This window comes from Neoarius graeffei, chromosome 4 (assembly GCF_027579695.1).
Source record: "Neoarius graeffei isolate fNeoGra1 chromosome 4, fNeoGra1.pri, whole genome shotgun sequence".
Classification (NCBI taxonomy): domain Eukaryota; kingdom Metazoa; phylum Chordata; class Actinopteri; order Siluriformes; family Ariidae; genus Neoarius; species Neoarius graeffei.
In genome coordinates, this window is record NC_083572.1 from 116687957 (window position 1) to 116714400 (window position 26444).

General features: G+C 44.5%; 1 protein-coding gene across 3 annotated transcripts in view; it reads left to right on the plus strand.

Annotated features, from left to right (window-relative positions):
- LOC132884547 (zinc finger protein 501-like) overlaps positions 1 to 26179 on the plus strand; it is a 46719-nt gene extending 20540 nt beyond the window's left edge. The window contains exons 1-4 of one of the 3 annotated variants that reach the window (XM_060918407.1): positions 168 to 210; positions 4039 to 4111; positions 4244 to 4412; positions 24216 to 26179. In XM_060918407.1, coding sequence (XP_060774390.1) covers positions 170 to 210; positions 4039 to 4111; positions 4244 to 4412; positions 24216 to 25786 — 1854 coding nt within the window. In that variant the 5' untranslated portion in view covers positions 168 to 169 and the 3' untranslated portion in view covers positions 25787 to 26179. Of the gene's footprint in view, positions 1 to 167; positions 211 to 4038; positions 4112 to 4243; positions 4413 to 24215 lie in introns of those variants that run through there. The other 2 variants (XM_060918408.1, XM_060918409.1) reach the window with 2 other exon arrangements.
- The last annotated feature ends 265 nt before the right edge of the window (positions 26180 to 26444 follow it).

Genomic DNA, 26444 nt, shown 5'->3' on the forward strand with positions numbered 1-26444 from the left:
GCTGAAGTGGTTGAAGCGGACCGACCGCGGGGAAGAAACTGAAAGCCCAGACATAACGTCTCCTGGACCTTCAGCATCCAAAGTGTCATCGCCTGGTCTGCAGGCAACGCTAGCAACTGAATGAACTTAATGAACACTGTTAGACACGTTATAAAATACAACAGGAATGATGTGGATGATATTGACGGAAGATACCGTTCAACAGAATAAGTGAGTTTTCTTGGTGTCTTTCTAGTTCAGAAAGTTTAGTCAGTCAGCAGCACAGCTAGGCTCGGACCTGTCACTATGCTGATGTTGCTAACATTTGCACCCACGCTTCGGCAGCGAAAGTTCATAAAATGGATAACGGAAAGTTCATAAAAATGGATAACGGAAAGTTCATAAAATGGATAACGGTAATGGATAACGGAAAGTTCATAAAATGGATAACGGTAATGGATAACGGAAAGTTCATAAAATGGATAACGGAATTTTCATAAAAATGGGTAATGGTAATGGATAACGGAAAGTACATAAAATGGATAACGGAAAGTACATAAAATGGATAACGGAAAGTACATAAAATGGATAACGGAAAGTTCATAAAAATGGGTAACGGTAATGGATAACGGAAAGTTCATAAAAATGGATAACGGTCTCATCTCATCTCATTATCTGTAGCCGCTTTATCCTGTTCTACAGGGTCGCAGGCAAGCTGGAGCCTATCCCAGCTGACTACGGGCGAAAGGCGGGGTTCACCCTGGACAAGTCGCCAGGTCATCACAGGGCTATGGATAACGGTAATGGTGAAAATTATAAGTTGGCCTTATAAGTGCCAACAGATATTCAAGGTATAAGTAGATGAAATGAACATAAAAGGGGTCTTATTTTCAACTAAAGTGTACTGCAGATGTAGGGAGTTGAAACATTTTCTGAATGAGCTAGTTGGCCCCTTTAAATAAACGGGTATCTATTCATACAGTGAGATCGCCAAAGTTTAATAAACTGAAAATGCAATAACTGTAATTTTGAAGTAGATGATGTATAGGACGTGTCGCTTGTGTCTTGTGACTTATTGTAAAAATGATATAAAGGGTTCAAAATCGCATAGTTACAAATATAATAGTAACTTCATATGATAATATTAACCACTGGTTATTTCAGAGAGGAAAAAAATGGGGCCACTATTGCTTCCATTCGGGACAATACAACACAGAATTCGGGACCACTGGGGGACACAAAGAAAAAAAGTTAATTTCGAGCCCTGGCTACATCCACACGACAACGGCAACGAGATGTTATTTAAAAAAATATCGCGTCCAAATGGGCAACGATCAGTAAAATATCAGGTCCATATGGCAACGCAACGCTTGCTGAAAACGATGCAATACACATGCCACACCTCTAGGGGCGCTGTAAGACGGTCCCTTCGGAGACACCAGAACAATAGAAGAAGTAAGGACGCATGCGCATAAACTATTATGCGCGAGACTTCATATTAGCCACAAAGTCAGGAAAATCTGTTCGTAAAATTACGTTATAATGACCAAATACAATGAAAAGTATTTTTCCAGTCTCACCTGTGAAAGGTAATCCCATGTGATCTCGTTTGGACGGTAAACCTGTTGGTACAGTTAAACGCAGCACATGAATGAGGCATCTTTATTCTCCGCTTTGACCCATCCAATATGGCGGCGAGGATGACGTATGATTCTACGCGGAAGGCGGCGTCTTTAATGGTCCGGAATAAATTGAATGCTACACGTTGATGGATTAATTTGTTGTTCTACGCCCTTTTTGAGGAATGTATTGTAGGACTTAAACCAACATCTGAAGAGGTGAGATCGCTCCTTTTTTTTCCCTATTTTTGCTGGCGGGATTGACTCTGCCCTAAGGGCTATTTTCTCTCTCTCTCTCTCTCTCTCTCTCTCTCTCTCTCTCTCTCTCTCTCACTTTGCACCATTACACAATAAATATTCACAGTGAAAATATTTTGTAAGCGCGTTTCATGAACCAAGTTATAGGATTTGTTGACAACTCGCATCGAGTTCGTTACACTTCTACCCGGCGTGAAGCACTGACAGTCATGTGGTTGTGACATCATCGTAAACAAATCCGTTCTACTCATCCAGACGACTTCGCAACGGCAACGTTGCCAGATCTTTCCACTCTGGAACCCGTTCTCAAAAGATTGCGTTTTGGGCACCCAAAACGCCGGTGCTGTGTGGACGCCAGGCCTAAACGATAAACAATTGTATCGGATTCACCTGAATCCGTTGCCGTGTGGACAGGGCCTAAGTGTCTTTAACTGCCTTTTAAGATCCATTGTTAATCTAACGTGCTTTTCCCGAACAATGTTGTAGCCAGTGTACTACTTTAGTTCACTCTTAACTGATGATGGACCTGGATCACTCTTTCACAACAAAGAGCTTCTCGTTGCTGCTGAATACATAGAGAAATTCTGAAATTACATTGGAAAATGTAATTTCAGAAAGCTGAGTTGGCTGAATGTGATGGAAAATTACTGTGCAGGATAGCCTTATGAAACACAGAGAGTAGACATGCGAGCAAAGATAGGTTTCAAGGATTTAACTGAACTCACCAACAGAAGTTGCAAGCATGCTAAATAAATACACTGCAACCCCACGATAACAAACTTCTTGTGGGACGTCCAAATAGTTCGTTATACAGAAAAGTTTGTAATGCTGAAATAGACCTGCTTGTCACACCAATCGCTCACGTTATATGCAGAATTTTAGTCACCTTCTTATCACGAATTTCTCCTTCTGAGTGACTATTGCAGTTCACTGACTGCGTTAAAGGATCACGAATGGAGGCGATGATTGATTTCTTCATCTGTTATGGAAATGATGGAGGTTACTGGTGTATTGCTGTCAATATACACCCACTGACTTGCTGTGTTTTCTAAATCCTCACCATTCACTTCATTCGTGTGTCACAAATCACTGATGATGTCATTTATGTTACACCATGGTGCTGGGCAGGGCGGGTGGTATAAAAACGCTGCTGGTGTGCTTTAACTAGGTGACAAGTTTAGCAGTATCAGCAGTCATTGCATCCTTTTATTGATCCTTTGATCGACATTCTCAATAATCGTTAGTGATCGACACCTAAGTGAGGCTCATTAAGCCTTTGTTTTATGAGATTAACACGTATTGTTAACTTGACTGCAGACTTGATTATTTATTGTTTGTCTCTGGGGGGGAAGAGGAACGCATGGATCAGTGTGCCATGTAAGCAGGCAAATGACTGCTGTAATTGCAGGAAGAGTGTTTATTTACAAACAGGCAGGCAAACAGTTCAAAACCATAAGACAAAGGCAGGGTTGTGAAACGGGCAACGGTCACAAACAGAATGGTGAAGGTAAAAACGAAAGGCAGAGTCCAAATACACAAAACAAACTCAAAACCAGAAAGGTAATACACAGATACAAGGGTTGGTAACCTGAGACACTAGGTATAACACGCATACTTTGCCAAGTTTGTGTGTTTAGAGAGTCCTTGCTCTAATCTGGAAAGCTGCATAGTAATTTGTCCTAATGGTGCTGTGTGCATGCATGCTCCAAGCTCCAACACGCATGGACGTGACAGTGATATATATTTTTAAAGACCGGCTAATTGTCACTAAAGGCAGGGGACACAAACTAAGTTCGTTATATGCGAAAGTTTATAGTAAAAGTGTTTGTTATTGCAGTGTTGCAGTGTATCTCTCAATTTTGAAAACCTCTTTGGAGGTATAGCCAGACAGCCACAGGGATTTTATACTTTTGACTAAACTTGTTCTAAGCCACTCTTCATCGCCAGCTTACACCAATCAAGAATAAAAAATAATTCCTATATATTTACCTAACTAACCTCGCAGCTAAACAAACATGGTCTGGGTTTTTTTCTTTTGTTTCTTAACTTTTTAACAGTAAAACAAATTATTTGTGCTTTAAAGCTTTATGAACAGCTTCAAATATTCCTATTTTTAAACAGTTTAGAGATAGAAATTACTTTATTATTATTATTATTATTATTATTATTATTATTTGTTTAGAGCTGTTATAATGAGGCCAGCAGGAGACAGACAGCAGTCCTCCAGGATGTTTCGGGCTCCTGATCCCTCACAGGTAAATGTTAATGATGATTTGTGTTACAAAAAACAATGTTTTCAAATTATAAAACTGTTGATAAGATATGTTAAAGGTTTTTTTTTTTTTGCTGAATACCTTTTATTGTTGTTTTATCTTTAACTGTGTGAGGACATGAAAAGAGAGACTTCAGATGGAGAGACCTTTGAAGTGTCAGAAGTCTGTGTGAAGAAAGAGGAGACGCTGGAGCTGAACATCTACAACCATGGAGACGACCTCGACAACCCACCTGAAGTTTTCTCCACTAAAGAGGAAGATCCTGAAAATAAAGAACACCTCTGTAAGACATCAGGCCACTCTGGAGCTCAGTAACACTCTCAGTGATTATTCTGCCCTACGCACTATCTCGTGCACTCAATGTACAATAGGATGTCATTTGGGATGTAGCCTCTGTGTCAGATTACTTAGGCCCTGTCCACACGGCAACGGATTCAGGTGACTCCGATACAATTGCTTATCGTTTAGGCCTGGCGTCCACACGGCACCGGCATTTTGGGTGCCCAAAACACAGTCTTTTTGAGAACGGGTTCCAGAGTGGAAGGATCTGTCAACGTTGCCGTTGCGAAGTCGTCTGGATGAGTAGAACGGATTTGTTTACGATGACGTCACAACCACATGACTGTCAGTGCTTCACGCCGGGTAGAAGTGTAACGAACTCGATGCGAGTTGTCAACAAATCCTATAACTTGGTTCATGAAACGCGCTTACAAAATATTTTCACTGTGAATATTTATTGTGTAATGGTGCGAAGTGAGAGAGAGAGAGAGAGAAAATAGCCCTTAGGGCAGGGTCAATCCCGCCAGCAAAAATAGGGAAAAAAAGGAGCGATCTCACCTCTTCAGATGTTGGTTTAAGTCCTACAATACATTCCTCAAAAAAGGCGTAGAACAATAAATTAATTCATCAACGTGTAGCATTCAATTTATTCCGGACCATTAAAGACGCCGCCTTCCGCGTAGAATCATACGTCATCCTCGCCGCCATATTGGATAGGTCAAAGCGGAGAATAAAGATGCCTCATTCATGTGCTGCGTTTAACTGTACCAACAGGTTTACCATCCAAACGAGATCACATGGGATTACCTTTCACAGGTGAGACTGGAAAAATACTTTTCATTGTATTTGGTCATTATAACGTAATTTTACGAACAGGTTTTCCTGACTTTGTGGCTAATATGAAGTCTCGCGCATAATAGTTTATGCGCATGCGTCCTTACTTCTTCTATTGTTCTGGTGTCTCCGAAGGGACCGTCTTACAGCGCCCCTAGAGGTGTGGCATGTGTATTGCATCGTTTTCAGCAAGCGTTGCGTTGCCATATGGACCTGATATTTTACTGATCGTTGCCCATTTGGACGCGATATATTTTTAAATAACATCTCGTTGCCGTTGTCGTGTGGATGTAGCCTTAGTCACCAAATTGTTATCTTAAATTGTAATTGAATGTATTTTATTGGTAAAGTGTAAACTTTACGTTTATAGAGAGTGTAACGATGGTACAATCAACATTTGTCCGGGTCAGGCACTGGCATCCCATTAGGCATGAGAACTACCATGTATAAATAGATAATAGCTCTTCTTGAGTTATGACACCCCTGATCTGCACCTTCATCCTTGAGAAAAGCTGTTTAACAAAATAATTTTAGACTTAAAATTGAGACATATTCTCTGTCTGTAAACATTAATTAGAAGATTGTTCCATAGTTGTGGACCTTTGTAGGAAAAGGCTCCACCACCGTTCAAGTCTTCATGATTCTAGGACTAATAAATGACGTGTACCTTTTGATTAATGTAGATGGGTTAGATAATTAAAGACAAAAATGTCATTCGGGTACTGTAGAGCAAGAGCCTTCAGTGCTTTTTGGGTCATTACAAGTATAATAAATGCAGAATTTTCCTGGGAGAAAATGCAGTGTGCATAAGGGAGAGGAGAATTGATCAAATTTTCTAGTTCTAATAAGGACTCTGGAATAATCGGAGATTGTTTATGCCCCTAAAGGAACAACCAGACAGTAAGGTGTTACTGTAATTTAAGAGGTTATAGAGGTTTTTCTGCATCATCTCGTGACATGATAATTTTTAGCTTAACAGTGTGTCTGGGCTGAAAGCAGGTTGTACAATGGAGTTGGCTATAACCGGAGCACTCCTCTAGAGCACTAGTTCTGGCCAGTTCTCACCCATCAGGTAGGCCAAAGTGAGCATGTGTGCCTCTGGCTGTTACATGGATCTAAAAACTGACTTAGCAAGCTTGATTGAAACACCAATTCTCCTGAGGAAAGGTAAGACAGAGTTTAGCTGACTTATTTTTTTGCTGGGTTTTGTATGTTGGAGACAGATTGGCACAGAGTCGCACACCGCCTTTTCCACACACAGTGAGGGAGTTTAGTTTTGCTTGCTTTTTATGGTTGTAAATATTGGTATAACCTAATAGTCACTAAGATGTGGCGCTGAATGCCAATGGCCTAAAACTGCTCTTGTAAAACTGCGGCTCTGTGACACTGATATTATTGGAGACTGCACATTTACCATGATTGGGCGTGGTTTCAGTGCTTTCAGTGGACACGCCCCCAGCATCTCAGAGCAGATACTGCTTGCTGCTTATTATTTCATCTCATCTCATCTCATTATCTGTAGCCGCTTTATCCTTCTACAGGGTCGCAGGCAAGCTGGAGCCTATCCCAGCTGACTACGGGCGAAAGGCGGGGTTCACCCTGGACAAGTTGCCAGGTCATCACAGGGCTGACACATAGACACAGACAACCATTCACACTCACACCTATGGTCAATTTAGAGTCACCAGTTAACCTAACCTGCATGTCTTTGGACTGTGGGGGAAACCGGAGCACCCGGAGGAAACCCACGCGGACACGGCGAGAACATGCAAACTCCACACAGAAAGGCCCTCGCCGGCCCCGGGGCTTGAACCCAGGACCTTCTTGCTGTGAGGCGACAGCACTAACCACTACACCACCGTGCCGCCCCCTTATTATTTCATGATTCTGTAAAATAGTTGATGGATTAATCGATAGAAAAATAGTTGTTGGTGTCAGCCCTTATGTTATTTTAATGTTTATGCAAACAAAAATGCATCGTGCTGCCAATTTTATTTGTGGTTTTCAGTATAAAAGTTGGTGAAATGATTTCAGTTTGCTTATAAGTACTTTTTGGAACATCTTCAGCACATTTATAACAATACTGCCATAATCAAATCAGATCAAGTTTATTTGTAGTGGTTAGCGCTGTCGCCTCACAGCAAGAAGGTCCGGGTTCGAGCCCCGTGGCCGGCGAGGGCCTTTCTGTGCGGAGTTTGCATGTTCTCCCCGTGTCCGCGTGGGTTTCCTCCGGGTGCTCCGGTTTCCCCCACAGTCCAAAGACATGCAGGTTAGGTTAACTGGTGACTCTAAATTGACCGTAGGTGTGAATGTGAGTGTGAATGGTTGTCTGTGTCTATGTGTCAGCCCTGTGATGACCTGGCGACTTGTCCAGGGTGAACCCCGCCTTTCGCCCGTAGTCAGCTGGGATAGGATCCAGCTTGCCTGCGACCCTGTAGAAGGATAAAGCGACTAGAGATAATGAGATGAGATGAGAATAAGAATGGAATTTAAATAAGAGTAGTACTTCATCTGAAGTAGAAATATTGCACTAATAAAATACTGGCAACTGAAATAGAAATATTGCACAAGATAGTGAGTGTTATTGCACAACATAACATAAATAATGAAGATGGAATGTGTGTAAAGTAACCAAAAAATGCCAAAAAAAATGCACAGGCTATGAACATAGTTGCACACAACAATTATGAGTGAAACTTAAATAAGAACATACTTGCAAATGAAAAGGGTATTGTACCAAATAGTAAGATTGTTGCACAGCATAAGTAGAAGATGACGATGAGATCTTAATAAAGTGACCAAAAGTTGATAATGACCTTGAAAAACAGTGCTACATTATGCCAGGCTGTCATTGAAAAGTCTGGCAGCAGTTGGAATGAAAGACCTGTGGTAGCGTTCCTTCTTGCATTGTGGGTGCAGCAGTCTGCTGCTGAAGGAGCTGCTCAGAGCACCAACAGTCTCGTAGGGAGTGAGAGGTGTTGTCCATGATTGATATTAGCTTAGCTAACATCCTCCTCTCACACACCTCCTCAATGGATTCCAGACGGCAGACCAGGACAGGGCAGACCCTTTTCACCAGCTTCTTAAGCCTTTTCCTATCCCTCTCAGAGCTTCCACATCCTCAACAGACCACGGTGAAGAAGATGCTACCACAGTGTTGTAGAATGTCCTCAACAGTGTCTTGCACACTCTGAAAGACCTCAGTCTCCTCAGCAGGTGGAGATGACTTTAGCCCTTCTTGTACAACGTGTCTGTGTTGGTTGTCCATTCCAGTTTATTGTTAAGTTGAACACCCAGGTATTTATATTCCCTCATGATCTCAATGCCCAAACTCATGATATTTACTGGTGTAATCTGTGGTGCTCTCCTGTGGAAATTGATCACCAACTCCTTTGTCTTCCTGGCGTTGATGTGGAGGTTGTTATTTCCACACCAGTCATTGATGAGCCCCCTGTATTCCTGTTCATTCCCCTCTTACACATGTCCAACAATGGCTGTATCATCAGAGAACTTCTGGAGATGGCAAGTGTGTATGTTGTATCTGAAGTTCGAGGTGTACAGGGTGAAGAGGGAGAGTACTGTACCCTGGGGGGGGGGGGCTTCTGTGCTGCAGACTACTACATCAGACACGCAGTCACAAAGTCCGACAAACTGTGGTCTGTTAGTGAGGTAGTCAATGGTCCATGCAGCCAGGTGACAATCAACTCCACCTCCTTCCAGCTTCCCCCTGAGCAGAGATGGCTGAATCGTGTTGAAAGCACTGTAGAAGTAAAAAAACATGACCCTCACAGTGCTTCCAGCGTTCTCCAGATGTAACAGGGATCTTTGCAGCATGTAGATAACAGCATCCTCCACAACGATGCCTGGTTGGTACGCGAACTGCAGGGGATCCAGTTCCGCACTCACGTGGGGTCTGAGGTGGTTGAGGATGATCCTCTTCATGATGAGAGGTCAAGACTACAGGTCTAAAGTGGTTTGGCTCCCTGGGGTGTACAGTCTTTGGACCTGGAACCACACAGGAAGTTTTCCACAGGACAAGAACCTTTTCCAGACTGAGGCTAGGGTTGAAAATATGCAGAATCACTTCACAGAGCTGGTCTGCATAGTCCCTCAGCAGTCTGGAGCTGATGCCATCAGAACCTGTAGCCTTCCTTGTTTTGTCCTTCTTGAGCTCCCTTCTCACCTGATCAACTGTTATGGAGAGGCTGCAGGAGGGAGGGGTGATGGATGGCTTCATTTGTAGTAGATGGGGGAGGGAGGTAGTGCAGGGGGGGTTGAAGGGTATGAGAAGGGTGCAACTGATGTCTGTAATAATCTGGGGGAGAGGTGTGTCAGTGGGGGAGTGATGGGGCACCGGTTGGTCTAGGCTGTGATGGGTGGGGGAGGGAGTGGGGGCAGAATCAAACCTGTTGGAAAAACAGGTTCAGTTCATTTCAGGTCTCCAGATTCAGGGCCCCTTCCAAATCAAATCAAATCAAGTTTATTTGTATAGCGCTTTTAACAATAAACATTGTCGCAAAGCAGCTTTACAGAATTTGAACGACTTAAAACATGAGCTAATTTTATCCCTAATCTATCCCCAATGAGCAAGCCTGTGGCGACGGTGGCAAGGAAAAACTCCCTCAGACGACATGAGGAAGAAACCTCAAGAGGAACCAGACTCAAAAGGGAACCCATCCTCATTTGGGCAACAACAGACAGCCTGACTATAATCTTAACAGTTTTAACAGGTATAACCCTCAACTGTCCTCATGGGGCCGTCCTTCACAGGAGCGGTGCGATAAAACTCCGACCAGACACAGGGCACCAGGATGGATCAAGCAGGTCCGAGGGGCAGAAGAGGCCAGCATCTCAATCCCAGGATCAACATGTAACTCAGAGGGACAGATGGGGGGGGGGAAGAAAACGCGTTGTTAGGTATGCCCTAAAAATGACAAGTATTAAATCTGTGTGGTAGGCTCGCGGAGACGAGAGTCTTTACATCAGGCATAACACACAACAATGGCATGTTAATATGGTAAAAAATATCATGACCTGCTCTGGCTGGATGCTTGATTGGGTGATGGGAGCACACTCCTCAGCAATGATGAGATGCAGATGGGACCCTTAGGGCTGGCCAAGACAATTCAGTTACATTTCACCGGGTCTGGGACATGCGACAGAATGTCTGACGGCCGATTCCCTGCAGGCTACGATAGCCAGTCGAGGTCTCCACCCTCTCCACCAAAAGATTTCCTGTTGACTCCATGTAACTCAGAGGGACAGATTTGGGGTGGGGGGGAGGGAAAGAAAACACAGGTTGTTAGGTATGCCCAATGTCACTTGAATAAGTAGGAACAGTATACATATTGCACCGAGTACAAGCAGGGACTCCGGCAACTAACTATGACAGCATAACTAAAAGGAGAGAGCCAGAAGGTAACACAGGCATGAGGGAGCCCCGGGACATAAAGCAGCCAGCCACTACACCGTCGTCAAACTCGAGTGAGCAAGCGAGTGGGGACTGACAGCATCCATACATCCCAGTTTACCAAAACACTCTATGTCTGAGGACCCTCCAGATCTACTCCTTGACCTCATAAACACCATTAACAAAAGGCTTGACTAAACAGATATGTTTTCAGCCTAGACTTAAATGCTGAGACTGTGTCTGATTCCCGAACATTACTTGGAAGGCTGTTCCATAACAGTGGGGCTTTGTAAGAAAAGGCTCTGCCCCCTGATGTAGCCTTCACTATACGAGGTACCAGCAGATAGCCTGCACCTTTTGATCTAAGTAGGCGTGGCGGGTCATAGAGGAGCAGAAGTTCACTCAGGTACTGTGGTGTGAGACTATTTAGTGCTTTAAAGGTCAATAGTAGTATTTTATAATCAATATGAAATTTGATTGGGAGCCAATGTAGTGTGGATAAGACAGGCGTGATGTGGTCATATTTTCTAGTTCTAGTAAGGACTCTTGCTGCTGCATTTTGAACTAACTGGAGCTTGTTAATCAAATCAAATCAAGTTTATTTGTACAGCGCTTTTAACAATAAACATTGTCGCAAAGCAGCTTTACAGAATTTGAACGACTTAAAACATGAGCTAATTTTATCCCTAATCTATCCCCAATGAGCAAGCCTGTTTATGTACTTATTGGAACATCCAGACAGTAAGGCATTACAATAATCCAACCTGGAGGTAACGAAAGCATGGACTAGTTTTTCTGCATCATGCAATGACATTAAATTTCTTATCTTTGCAATATTTCTGAGATGAAAGAAAGCTATCTGGGTGATGTTATCAATGTGAGTTTCGAATGAAAGACTGGGGTCAATAATCACTCCGAGGTCTTTTACTGCTGCACGTGAAGAAACAGAAAGGCCATCCAGAGTTACTGTGTAATCAGAAAACTTACTTCTAGCTGCATGTGGTCCTAGCACAAGTACTTCAGTCTTGTCAGAGTTAAGCAGAAGGAAATTAATAAGCATCCAGTGTCTAATGTCCTTAACATATTCCTCAATTCTATTAATCTGGTGTCTCTCATCAGGTTTTGCAGAGACATACGACTGTGTGTCATCAGCATAACAGTGGAAACTAATACAATGTTTACGAATAATATCGCCCAGAGGTAACATGTATAGAGAAAAAAGCAGTGGACCCAAGACAGAACCTTGTGGAACACCAAACTTTACCTCGGTACATCTAGAAATATTACCATTTATATCAACATACTGATAACGATCAGTTAGATAAGACCTGAGCCAGGAGAGGGCCATTCCCTTAACTCCCACAACATTTTCTAGTCTATCCAGAAGAATGGAATGATCAATGGCATCAAATGCTGCACTAAGGTCAAGCAACACAAGTAGCGAGACACAGCCCTGATCAGACGCCAACAGTAGGTCGTTTACTACTTTAACCAGTGCTGTCTCTGTGCTATGATGAGGTCTAAATCCTGACTGATACATTTCATGGATGTTATTCCTATGTAAATATGAGCATAACTGCTGTGCCACAGCTTTTTCAAGGATTTTGGAGATAAAGGGGAGGTTTGATATTGGCCGATAATTGGACAGCTGACAGGGATCAAGGTCAGGTTTTTTAATCAGGGGTTTGATAACTGCTAGTTTAAAGGATTTGGGTACATAGCCAATCATAAGAGAAGAATTTATTATTTTTAGAAGCGGTTCAATTACTCCAGGCATTATCTGTTTGAATAGATGTGTCGGTAAGGGATCTAGTACGCAAGTTGAGGCTTTTGATGTAGAGATTAATGAAAGTAATTCAGTTTCTTTTAGGGGAGTAAAACATTCTAACTGATGATCTGATACAGTTATATTGTTAACTACAAGGTCACTTTCATTGTCTAACCTTAAATTAGTAGTTTGAATTTTTTGTCGGATATTCTCAATTTTGTCATTAAAAAAAAATCATGAAGTCGTTGCTACTACATACTGCAGGTGTGCATGTGTTGATAGTGGACTTATTCCTGGTTAATTTTGCTACAGCATTAAATAGGAATCTAGGATTATTTTTGTTATCTTCTATTAGGGAGGAGAAATATGTTGATCTCGCAGCACTAAGAGCTTTTCTATACTTCCGGAAGCTCTCCTTCCAAGCTAATTTGAACACTACCAATTTTGTTTGATGCCATTTACATTCCAATTTTCGAGTGGTCTGTTTTAATGTGCGAGTGTCATCATTATACCAGAGTGCTAATTTTTTGTCTCTGACCATTTTCCTTTTTAGAGGAGCTACATTATCTAAAGTATGGCGGAATGTTGACTCTAAGCATTCAGTTGCCTCATCAAGTTCTGCAGGGGCTGACAGTGACCCAATCAAAGTTGATAACTCTGGGAGATCATTTATAAAGCTCTGTGCAGTAGTTGACGTGAAAGTACGTTTAATACAGTAGCATGGTGAGGTGCATATATTATTACTCAGACATATCTTGAATGAGATGAGACAATGATCTGAGATAACTTCAGACTGTGGAAGTATGACTATATTATCTACGTTTAATCTGAATGTTAGTATTAGATCAAGGGTGTGACCACCATTATGGGTCGGTCCTATGACATTCTGCTTAATCTCGACTGAGTCTAAGATGGACACAAACGCTGTTTTTAAAGGGTCTTCTGGGTTATCGAAGTGAATATTAAAATCTCCGACAACTAAAGCTTTGTCTAAGGAAATAACCAGATCTGAGATAAAATCTGCGAATTCAGAAAGAAACTCAGAATATGGCCCCGGGGGCCTGTAAATAATAAGCAATGGAATTAACTGGGTAGACTTATTTTTTGAGGCTACATACATTATACGAGTATGAAGAACTTCAAATGTATTAAATTTATAACCAGGTTTTTGTGTTACACCTAGATAATCGTTATAAATAACCGCGACGCCTCCTCCTCTGCCAGTTAGACGAGGCTGGTGTATATAACTGTATCCAGGAGGACTCGCTTCATTTAATGCTATATATTCATTTGGCTTAATCCATGTTTCTGTTAAACACAGTACATTAAACTCCTGATCAGTAATGAGTTCATTAACCATTAGCGCTTTAGATGTAAGAGATCTAATATTTAATAGCCCCACCTTTAGATCAAAGGTGCTGGCAGCAGCTGTACAGTCAGTATGATCTAATTTTATATTGATTAGGTTACTGGAACAAACTCTCTGAAAATTTCTACCTTTTTGTTGAGCTCGGGGAACAGACACAGTCTCGATGTAGTGGGCCCTGAGTGACGACTCTGTGCAGCTAGCAGACAGTCGGTTTAGCCTGTTCGTCTGCTCCCTGGCCTTGGCTCTGGATTGTCAGAAATTAACTAGGCCTGTTCTGAGACTATGACCTATGCTGCAGGAAATGAGAGCAGCACCTTCCCGAGTGGGATGGATACCGTCCCGCCCTAACAGGCCAGCAGTGCCCTCAAAATTAGCCCAATTATCTATAAAGCCCACACTGTTTTCAGAGCACCACCTGGACAGCCAGCAGTTCAGCAACCATAACCTGCTGTAAGCTACATCGCCACGCCGCATTGGGATGGGGCCAGAGCATACTACAGCATAGGACATCGCCTTCGCTAATTTAAACACCTCTACAAAGTTACTCTTAGTAACCTCAGACTGACGAAGGCGTATATCATTAGCTCCTGCATGGATAACTATCTTTGAGAACCTGTGCTTGCCTAGGACCCTAAGATTACCTGCTATGTCCAGCGCCCTGGCTCCCAGTATACACCTGACTAAAGCTGCTGGTGCCCCTAAAGGCTGAGCTAATTTCACGTGCCGTATGATAGAGTCCCCTATAACCAGACAGGGTTAGATCTTAACACTAGCCCGCTAGCCTGTGGCTAGTGCAGATAGCCACGGGCTAGTGCAAAATCTCTGCTACTAGCCCGTGTTGGCTAGTGCAATAACTTGACATGGGTGTGGCCATCTTGAATCACGCAAAATCTGATACAAAATCTTTTAGCTCATTCTATTTATTGTACATGGTGTAATGCATTGTTGCTGAACATTACTGTCACAGTTCATTGACACAGGTTGTAACTGTGTACCATGATGAGTGCCTAATTTGCCAGACCTACCACAAGGTGGCACCACCATTCAGCACATTTAATATTCTGTAAGAGTAGGTGGCAGGGCAGTGGGGGCTGATGTCAGCCATGTTTGAAAAGTTTTGAGATGTGAGTAAGAGGAGATTTGCACTGAATTTGCAAGACAGCATAGTTTTTAACTGGCCTGTCCATATGGCCAGTGATTCTGAGTGAATGAAGCATAACCTTGTGAGTATGAAAATTCTTTCAATTGTCACAGGAATTGGGCTTAAAATAGCGGGCTAGTGCAACACTCTGCGGGCTAGTGCAATTTGCAAGCCACTAGCCCGGCTGGCTAGTGCAGAAAAACCTTAAGATCTAACCCTGCCAGAGCTCTTTCAGGTTTCTCAGTGGGTGCATCACTAAGGAGAGCAAACCTGTTCGACACGTGACGCGGAGAGGAGTGGTGCTCCCGTGGGCGAGCCTCAGCGGTAGCTTTGGCTCTACGCTTATGCCGCCGAGCCATCACCCATTCGCCCCGCTGTAAGGGCTCTAATGCCGGAGTTGGGGGATTGCTAACTCCACCTAGGGCGTCCAGACTTTCCCTAACAGAAACTACACTGTTCTCACGCTCACTAACCTGCTCTAAAGCCTGGACACGCGCTTCTAGCACTGCAATCTTCTCCGTCCGAGAGCTAACTAATCTGCACTTATCACAAGTAAAGCTAATAAAGCTATCGCTAGTGACGGAGGAAGAATGACTAAACATCCTGCACTCAGCACACTGAACAGGCTGAAGGTGTGCCATGATGAAAAGATTCACGTACCTTAAATGAAGATCTGTTGATATTAAAGCAGATCAGATGTGGATGGCCTCCGCTTGTGGTCTTTACACAGGAGGAGAGAAAAAGAAAGCTTCCGGTCTCGGCGTTCTTCCGAAAAAAGAAAGAGAAAAAACCGGGAAAAAAAAACGGAAAAAGGAAAGCGAAAGTGAAAAGTACAAAAATGAAAGCGACAGTACAATAAAAATGAAGAGGATACTGGAAATTTATTTGTAGAAAAAAAGTTAAAAAAGGATTAGTAATTAACGCTGGCACTCGCGGGAAAAAAGGACTCGGCGCGAACAACTCAGGAAGCAGGAAGTGCGTAAACCAGGAAGTCCTCAAACCAACTTCCACTATCTTTGTTGTGGCCAGAGATGGTTTTCAGGCCCCTCCACACCTCTTGTGTGTTGTTCTGTTGCAGGCGCTCCTCCAGCTTCCTCCTATAGCACTCCTTGCTTTTTCTTATTGCCCTCTTGAGCTCCTTCTGCACTCTCCTCAGCTCCTCTTTGTCCCCAGACCCTCTTCTTCTCATTCAACAGGATTTTCAGGTCAGGAGTCACCCACGGTTTGTTGTTGGAAAAACACTGTACCTTCCTGGTCAGTACAGTGTTCTCCACACAGAAATTAATGCAGTCTGTGATGCAGTGTGTAAGACTGTCATTGTCCTCCCTGTGTGAACTACACAGCACTTCCCAGTCTGTGTTCTCAAAACAGTCCCGCAGTGGCATGCTGCTCTCCTCTGACCATTTTCCCACACACCTAGTGATGGTGGTGGGGGGGGGTTGTTTGTTCACCATAGGTATGTAAATGGGTCTGAGCAGCCCAGTGGGGGAGGGGTGGTGAGCTGTATGCATCCTTGATGTTTGCATACAGTAAGTCCAGTGCCTTATTGTCCCTGGTACAGCAGTCAACATACTGAGTGACAGTGGGGAGAGTGGAGGACAGGGTAGCATGATTAAAGTGCCTTGAGATTAAATTAAATTACATTACATTACATGGCATTTAGCAGATGCTCTTATCCAGAGCGAAATACAACGAGTGCAAAAGTCAAGTACGTGAAGTGCTGAATTTCTAGACAAGAAAGTTCTAGTGCCAACTGAACAAGTGATAGCGATACCTAGTGTAATATGCTGTTGAAATACCAATACTCAAACAGCCAAGGAAACAAACCAACCATATATACATGTATAACTAAATAGAACTCAAAACAGCTAACCCTAGGCTAAACCATACATAGCCTGGGTTGGTCTAGATTGAAACGCAGTTACATAGTGGACAGGGAAGAAGGGGAGAGGTGCAGCTTGAAGAGGTGAGTCTTCAGTCTGCACTTGAAGGTGGTCAGGGAGTCAGCAGTTCTGACCTCAATGGGGAACCAGGACAGACAGTAGTCTTGACTGGGCTGGGCAGGAGTGGAGAGGAGGAGGGGCCAGGCGACCAGTAGTAGCGGAGTGTAGGGATCTGGCTGGTGTGCAGGGACGGAACAGACTCCGGAGGCATGTTGGCCCTAACCCTTTGAGAGCCTGGTATGCTAGCACTAATGTCTTAAATTTGATGTGAGCTGCGATAGGTAGCCAGTGCAGGTCGGCAAACAGAGGGGTGACATGGGAGGAACGAGGGAGGTTGTAGACCATGCGAGCTGCAGCATTCTGGATGAGTTGCAGGGGTCTGATGGCAGAAGCTGGAAGGCCAGCAAGGAGAGAGTTACAGTAGTCCAGACAGGACAGGACCAGCACTTGGACCAGGAGCTGAGTAGAGTAGGTGGTAAGAAATGGGTGGATCCTTTGGATGTTGTAGAGGAGGACTCTATATGTCCAGGTCACTGCAGCAGTGTTCGCTGAGGAGAGTTTGCCATTGAACATGACCTCTAGGTTCTTCGCACTGGGTGAAGGAGACCAAGAGATGTCCCTCATAGAAAAGACAATGTCCAGGGGTGGAGAGGATGGGGCAGGAATGTAGAGTACCTCCATCTCGCCTGGGTTGAGCTTCAGGTGATGGTTGTCCATCCAGCTCTGTATGTCATGCAAGCAAGCAGAGGTGCAAGCAGAGATCTGTGTTTCAGAAAGAAGGAAAAGAGAGCCGTCAAGCTGAAGGAGTCCTATTTGGCTTGGATAGCCTGTGGGTCTCCAGAGGCAGCTGACAGGTACAGACGGGTCAAGCGGAATGCGGCTCTGGCGGTCACTGAAGCAAAAACTCTGGTGTGGGAGGAGTTTGCTGATACCATGGAAAGCGACTTTCGGTCAGCCTCGGGGAGATTCTGGCGAACTGTCTGGCGGCTCAAGAGGGGGAAGCAGTGCTCTGTCCCGACAGTTTACAGTGGGGATGGAGTGCTGTTGACCTCAACTGGGGACATTGTCCGGCGGTGGAAGGAATACTTCGAGGATCTCCTCAATCCCGCCTTTATGTTGTCCGAGGAGGACACAGAGTCTGTGGGCACTTGGAAGGACTCACCCATCATGGGGGTTGAGGTTGCTGAAGTGGTTAAAAAGCTCCTCGGTGGCCAGGCTCCAGGGGTGGATGAGGTTTGCCCTGAGTTCCTGAAGGCGTTGGATGATGTTGTGCTGTCTTGGCTGACATGCCTCTTCAACATTGTGTGGAGGTCAGGGACAGTGCCTCTGGATTGGCAGATTGGGGTGGTGGTCCCCCTTTTCAAAAAAGGGGACCGGAGAGTGTGTTCCAACTATAGGGGGATCACACTTCTCAGCCTGCCCGGGAAAGCCTATGTTGGGGTGCTGGAGAAGAGAGTCCGGGCAATAGTTGAACCTCAGATTCAGAAGGAACAATGCGGTTTTTGTCCTGGTCATGGAATACTAGACCAGCTCTTTACCCTTGCAAGGGTGCTGGAGGGTGCATGGGAATTTGCCCAACATGTGTTTTGTGGACCTGGAGAAGGCCTATGACTGTGTCCCTCATGGTGCCCTGTGGGGGGTGCTTCGGGAGTATGGGGGTTTGGGGCCTGCTGCTGCAGGCCATTCGGTCCAGTGGCAGCTGGTAGTCTTTCAAACAGGGGAGGCTGGTCGGTTACAATATTTCCAGATTTTAAAAGAAAAAAGAAAAAACACATCAATTTTGCCCATACTCTTGCCTCTGATCTGGCTGATTGTTGGCAGGGTCATAAACTGTGAAATAATAGGTTCTTTTGGCCCATTAGCCTACTGTCCAATATACATGATGGTGGTGTTGGGGGGGTATATTTTAACATTTTATATTTTAAAATTGTGGCATGTTGTTTAAAAATTGATCATTATTGAAAGCAGCTCTTTGTCAGGAACCTCAGCAGTAACAGCAGAGTGTTCTGGAATAGGCACAAGCACTGACCTTGGGGAGCCAAACATAGAGCTGGGTGCCACACATTTCATTCAATGACACTTTCCCTATATTTTACTTATTTTGACTGAGAAATATTTTATTGACAATTTTGATAACCCTTCACTTCTAATCCAGGTCTGTAGTGTGAAATGTTCTCGGCTGTGTTTTTGTTTAAAAATATGTTTTCCAAATTGTAGCTGTGTTTAATTCATATCCAGAAAAATTTATATTCCGATATAATATACTCAGCATAAACATTTTAAATAGATTCTATATTTTTGGTCCATCCATGACATATTACTAAAGTAGCCTATTTACTGTTGTTGATGTGGGTCACTTGCTGTTAGCCAATTCACTTTCTCGTACCAGGAGAGCTGAAAGGAACGAGTATTATTCCCTACCTTTTTCACCAAGTCAATTTGCGGCGTTGGTCTACTCTGCTCTTTAATTTTATTTTTTTCCTCAAAAGGAAGACTGGCAAATGGCTTCGCCAAAATTAAATCAGCAATGCTTGGCATCCGTGCGCAGCTTTCTTGCTAGCTGACTAGCCCCCTCAAGTTCAGTCACTCAAATAAACGAAATTTCTGGAACTAAGATAGCAAACTTGACAACACTATATTTACACTTTATTTACAATGAAAATATATACAAACTAAAAAAGCTGGTAGAAACCGTATGTAATGAATGAAATCGAAATGTAAGCTGATCTCTTACAATACACCACAGCACTTGTGAATCCGCATGGGACTGAACTGAAATTCACTGCTGCCTGTCTATATTTGAAACGAGCTGTCAATCAAAGAAAATATCCGGCCGCTTTCACCAATCACCAGTCTCCTCGCGGAAACTGCCATGTCCCTCCCACTGTGAGGCTCGGAGTCCGTGGGCGGGCGTTTTCGCAGTATTTGTCCAATAACCGTCTTGCATTTTGATATTGAAAAGCACATAGCTCCCAAATGCCATTGAAGTCCACTGAGGCTGGGAGTCCGTGGGACTCCGTGGGGCGGGCGTTTTCGCAGTGTTTGTCCAATAATCGTCTTGCATTTTGAGATTGAAAAGCGCATAGCTCCCAAATGCCATTAAGTGCACTGAGGCTGGGCTGCATCGCGCTGTCATGAGGGGGAAAAACTCACGCACACATTAGGCGAACTGGGGAAAGTTATAACGGAATGATTTCGCACTGTAGTTGGGTTGAACACATATATTTCTATGATTCTGGATCTGAAATAGCAATGTTATAAGGTCGGCTATAACATAAGCCTAGCGCAATTCATCCTACACGATGTTCGTCATTTTTAGAGGAGGCTGAGCCTCCCTCGTTGTCTTAGAGCAATCGCCCGTGGTTCGGTCCCTGTATGACCGGAGTAGGAGTTTGGTTCGCATTGCTGGCAACGAGTCGGACTCATTCCCAGTGCATGTGGGACTCTGCCAGGGCTGCCCTTTGTCACCAGTTCTGTTCGTAACTTGTATGGACAGAATTTCTAGGTGCAGCGGAGGGTGTCCGGTTTGGTGGCCTCAGGATCGTGTCTCTGCTTTTTGAGGATGATGTGGTCCTGTTGGCTTAATCAAGCTGTGACCTTCAGCAGGCACTGGGATGGTTTGCAGCCAAGTGTGAAGTGGCTGGGATGAGGATCAGCACCTCCAAGTCCGTGGCCATGGCACTCAGCCAGAAACAGGTGGAGTGCCTACTTTGGGTCGGGGGGAGTTGCTGCCTCAAGTGGAGGAGTTTAAGTATCTCGGGGTCTTGTTCACGAGTGAGGGTAGAGGGAGAGGGAGTTGGGCAGATGGATCGGGGCAGCGTCAGCAGTGATGCAGACGCTGAACCAGTCTGTTGTGGTAAAGAGAGAGCTGAGCCAAAAGGCAAAGCTCTCAATTTACTGCTCCATCTACGTTCCCACCCTCATCTATAGTCATGAGCTATGTGTAGTGACCGAAAGAATGAGATTGTGGATACAAGCGGTTGAAATGAGTTTTCTCCGCAGGGTGGCTGGGCTCTTCCTTAGAGAGAGGATGAGAAGCTTGGTAATTCGGGAGAGACTCAGAGTAGAACCGCTGCTCCTCCACATCGAAAGGAGTCAGTTGAGGTGGTTTGGGAACCTTGTTAGGATGCTCCTAAGGGAGGCTCTCTGGGCATGCTTCACCGGGAGGAGACCCCGGGGTAGACCCAGGACACGCTGGAGAGATTACATCTCTCGGCTGGCCTGGGAACGCCTCGGTATTCCCCTGGAAGAGCTGGTCGAGGTGGCTGGGGAGAGGGAAGTCTGGGCAGCTCTGTTTAGGCTGCTACCCCTGCGACCTGGACCTGGATAAGTGGTAGAAAATGGATGGATGGATGGATGGATGGATGGATGGATGGATGGATGGATGGAAAAGAGAGAAACAGTTGGGTGCCATATGCATAGCAGTGGTAGGATAGACCATGAGCAGAGTTAATTGGGTCAAGAGACTGGGTGGAGAGGGAGAAGAGAAGTGGATCAAAGACTGAACCTTGAGGGACACTGGTGGTAAGTGGGTGTGGTGCTGATACAGAACGAGACCAGATAACCTGGAAAGAGCGACCAGAGAGGTAGGACTTGAACCAGTCTATGGCTGTTCCACAGATCCCTAGAGCTGATAAGGAGGATGTAGTGATCAACAGTGTCAAATGCAGCAGAAAAATCAAGGAGAATCAGGACCGAAGAGAGGGAGGCGGCACGTGTTGCATGAAGTGCCTAACTGCCGGAGAGAAGTGCAGTCTCGGTTGAGTGTCTGGCATGGAAGCCAGACTGGTGAGGATCCAGGAGGTTGTTCCGTGAACGAAAAGAGGAGAGTTGGTTAGCAACAGCATGTTCAAGCATCTTTGATAGGAAGGGGTGGAGAGAAACAGGGCAGTAGTTCTGGATGATGGAGGGGTCTAAGGTGGGTCTTTTCAGCAGAGGGGTGATGTGAGCCCATTTGAAGCTGGAAGGAAAGTATCTGGAGGACAAAGAGGAGTTGATGAAGGAGGTGATAAATGGGAGGGTGACAGGAGGGATGGTCTGGAGGAGAGACGAAGGGATGGGGTCAAGGGCACAGGTGGTCAGATGGTGTGAGAGAGCAGGAGCTGGGAGACATCAGAAGTGGAAAGGGGGAAAAAGCAGAGAGCAATGGGGAAGAGGCTGCAAGGGTGGTGAGGCGGGCGTGGTGAAGGAGTTATGGATGGCTGTGATCTCCTCAAAAAAGATTGCAAAGTATTCTGCAGTGATGGACGGCTGAGGTGCAGGTGGTGGAGAGTTGAGGAGAAACGAGAAAACAGAAAACAGTTGACGAGGGTTGGAGGTGTGAATTTTGGAGTGATAAAACTTCATTTTGGCTGATCTGAGTGAGGCTGAGAACACAGCAAGGAAAAACTGGGAGCAGGAAAGGTCAGCAGGGGCCCTGGATTTCCTCCACTTCCTATTAGATTAGGAGGAAGGCTTGTGGGTGTGATGTTTGTAGCTGTGATAAAGGTGTGTGTAAAAGCTCGCAGGCTGCTGCGGCATTGGCTGCCAGTGGGATGTACACCGTTATCGTGATAAGGTGCAAGAACTCCACTGGGAGGTAGTACAGCGAAATGCTAACAGCTAGCAGCTCAATTTCCCATGTGCAATGCTACTCTTTAACACTAATGTGCCTGGGGTTACACCATCTGTCGTTCACAAACATCGCTGCTACACCCTGACACCCTTACTCTTACCAGTCTCATTAGCTTGCTTGTCTGCTCTCATGAGTTGAAAATCATCCAGAGTGATAAGTGAATCCAGCGTGCGTTCATTCAGCTGGGTCTCTGTGAGGCACATGATGCTACGCTCCTGATAGTCCCTCTGCAGCCTGGTCAGCACTGTGAGCTCTTCCATATTATTAGGGAGTGATCTTGCATTCCCCGTACAGACGGTATGGATGGTTTATACCATCCTTTCCTCTCACGGTGCTTAACTCCAGTTCTGCATCCCTTTGTTCTCCTCTTTATTTCCATGGGGATCTTGTGTCTCTCCATGGGGAGTATCTTCATGGTGCACAATGCTATCAGCTGATCGTGGGTGTAAACAATCGAGCCGTGACTGAATGGCTGTCCCGATATTGTTTTAAAAAGTCCCAAAACAAGTAAAAAACACAAAAGTAGTCTCACCAAAAGCACATCCATAGTTGCACGCGAATGAGTAAGATTAAATACTAAGAAGGGTATGACTAAAGACATTAAAAATAATCTCATCTCATTATCTCTAGCAGCTTTATCCTGTTCTACAGGGTCGCAGGCAAGCTGGAGCCTATCCCAGCTGACTACGGGCGAAAGGCGGGGTACACCCTGGACAAGTTGCCAGGTCATCACAGGGCTGACACATAGACACAGACAACCATTCACACTCACATTCACACCTATGGTCAATTTAGAGTCACCAGTTAACCTAACCTGCATGTCTTTGGACTGTGGGGGAAACCGGAGCACCCGGAGGAAACCCATGCGGACACGGGGAGAACATGCAGACTCCGCACAGAAAGGCCCTTGCTGGCCACGGGGCTCGAACCCGGACCTTCTTGCTGTGAGGCAACAGCGCTAACCACTACACCACCGTGCCGCCCCGATAAAAAATAATAAAAAAAAAAACAGTAAGAGCTGCTGAAACTGACTGCCACTCACGCAGTGCTGGAAGTTACCCAAGTTACTTAGTTGCAAGTTACTTAGTATTTACTTAGTTGCAAGTTATTTGGTTACTTAGGAAGTTACTTAGCAGCCTAACGGCTGCTACGTATTAATTCTCAAACAAATTTTTTTGTCTAAGCATGGAAGAAGCTGGCTAAAGGTGCCAGTGAGAATTATTTGGCATTGATGTACTTCCTTTGAGGACTGCACCACTACATTATTCTGACAATGTAAGATGCAGGATCTGTAAGCTTCTCTAATCGTTTACACCACTGACCTGTCCCACTTTATTTCATTCTGTGCTGTTTGCATGGCTGGGCTAACCTGTCTGGTGGCACACTTGTTCTCATGACAGGGGGTTTACAGCAACTGTTTCAGGAACTGTATAATTTGTCCTCACCAGCAGCTGTCTGCAGTTGTTGTTGTTGTTTGTCATCATCATCAAATCCATGCTGGTGTCCCTGAGCCTTGTGAACCTGCACATAGTCATTCCCAGATCCACTTATTCTCTGTTGTTGGTTTCTTAAATTACGGATTAGTAAGACTTCATTCAATAATCTAGAATCTGGAATATTTTTACTTCACCTCAAACACTCCTTTACATTGGGATAGTGTTCTTACATATTATTATCTTGTTGAATTTCATGTTCAGTTTCTGATATTGATATTCTGATATTTTCCAGCAATAAACAACACCATGCTGCAAGTCTTTTCCTGCTCCACATGTCCTTGTTCCTATGCATCTCAAACTTATCTCCACACACACATCCAGAGATGCCACTATGAAGAGTATGTGAGACTTCGGGAATCAGGAGAGATTAAATGTGAGCTTCAGATCCCCTCCGAAGGCTCCAGTCATCAGCCAACATCATCTGATTCTCTCAATTCTGACACTTCTCACAATGATGTACGGAAGGAAATTCACCACTGCTCAGACTGTGGAAAGAGCTTTGGTCATCAGAATGCACTCAAAACGCACCAGAGGATTCACACAGGAGAGAAGCCACATCACTGCTCACAATGTGGAAAGAGTTTTCCTTATCGCAGTACTCTCCAATCACACCAGCGCCTTCACACAGGAGAGAAGCCGCATCTCTGCTCACAGTGTGGAAAGGGTTTTACGACGCAGAGTCATCTCAAACAACACCAGCGCATTCACACAGGAGAGAAGCCGTATCACTGCTCACAGTGTGGACAGAGTTTTACCCGCCAGTGTCTTCTCCAACAGCACCAGTGGATTCACACAGGACAGAAGCCGTATCACTGCTCACAGTGTGGAAAGAGTTTTACAAACCAGAGTAATCTCCGATTACACCAGCACATTCACACAGGACAGAAGCCATATCACTGCTTACAGTGTGGAAAAAGTTTTACTCGTCGCAACGATCACCAGCGACACCAGCAAATTCACACAGGAGAGAAGCCACATCACTGCTCACAGTGTGGGAAGAGTTTTACAACGCAGAGTCGTCTCCAAGAACACCAGTGGATTCACACAGGAGAGAAGCCGTATCACTGTACACAGTGTGGAAAGAGTTTTACGACGCAGAGTCATCTGCAAGAACACCAGCAGATTCACACAGGAGAGAAGCCACATCACTGCTCACAGTGTGGAAGGAGTTTTACTCGTCAGAGTTCTCTCCAATTACACCAGCGCCTTCACACAGGAGAGAAGCCGTATCACTGCTCACAGTGTGAAAAGCGTTTTATTCGTCTTATTGATCTCCAGCAACACCAGTGGATTCACACAGGAGAAAAGCCGTATCACTGCTCACAGTGTGGAAAGAGTTTTCCTTATCATAGTACTCTCCAATCACACCAGCGCCTTCACACAGGAGAGAAGCCGTATCACTGCTTACAGTGTGGAAAGAATTTTATTCGTCGTCTTGATCTCCAGCGTCACCAGTGGATTCACACAGGAGAGAAGCCGTATCACTGCTCACAGTGTGGAAAAAGTTTTACTCGTCGCAGCAATCACCAGCGACATCAGCGCATTCACACAGGAGAGAAGCCATATCGCTGCTCACAGTGTGGAAAGAGTTTTACTCAACATTGTCTTCTCCAGCAACACCAGTGGATTCACACAGGACAGAAGCCGTATCACTGCTCACAGTGTGGAAAGAGTTTTACAACGCAGAGTAATCTCCGATTACACCAGCGCATTCACACAGGAGAGAAGCCGTATCACTGCTCACAGTGTGGAAAGACATTTATGTATTCAGTTAGACTTAAGATCCACAAATGCACATATTGAAATGGAAAGTTAAAGTGGATATCTCTCTAAGCAACCAAACTAGTTAGCTTGTAAGTTATGTCTCGTTGATTAAATCGCTAATGTAAATTTATAGAAATTTAAATTACTTGACTCAAGGATTGACAAAGATGCATCTGATGTTTTACATTTATATGACGATGCAGGCTATTTCTTTGATCCGGTTTCAGTTGTTAAAAAGTGAATAAAATCATACAGTATGGCAAGCTACTTGCGGGTTCCTGTAAGATACCTGCAGGAATATCTATATCAACAATGACGGGTGCACCAAAACACTTCAGTTTTTTGTGTTTATGCAATGACAGTTGTCCTTGTTCTTTCCATAACCATACAGTCATGCTTGAAAATTTGTGAACCCTTTAGAAATTTCTATATCTCTGCATAAATATGACCTAAAATATCATCAGATTTTCACACAAGTCCTGAAAGTAGATAAAGAGAACCCAGTTAAACAAATGAGACAAAAATATTATACTTGGTCATTTATTTAATTGAGGAAAATGATCCAATGTTACATATCTGTGAGTGGCAAAAGTTGTGGAAGAACCTTTGCTTTCAGTATCTGGTGTGACCCCCTTGTGCAGCAATAACAGCAACTAAATGTTTCCGGTAACTGTTGATCAGTCCTGCACACCGGCTT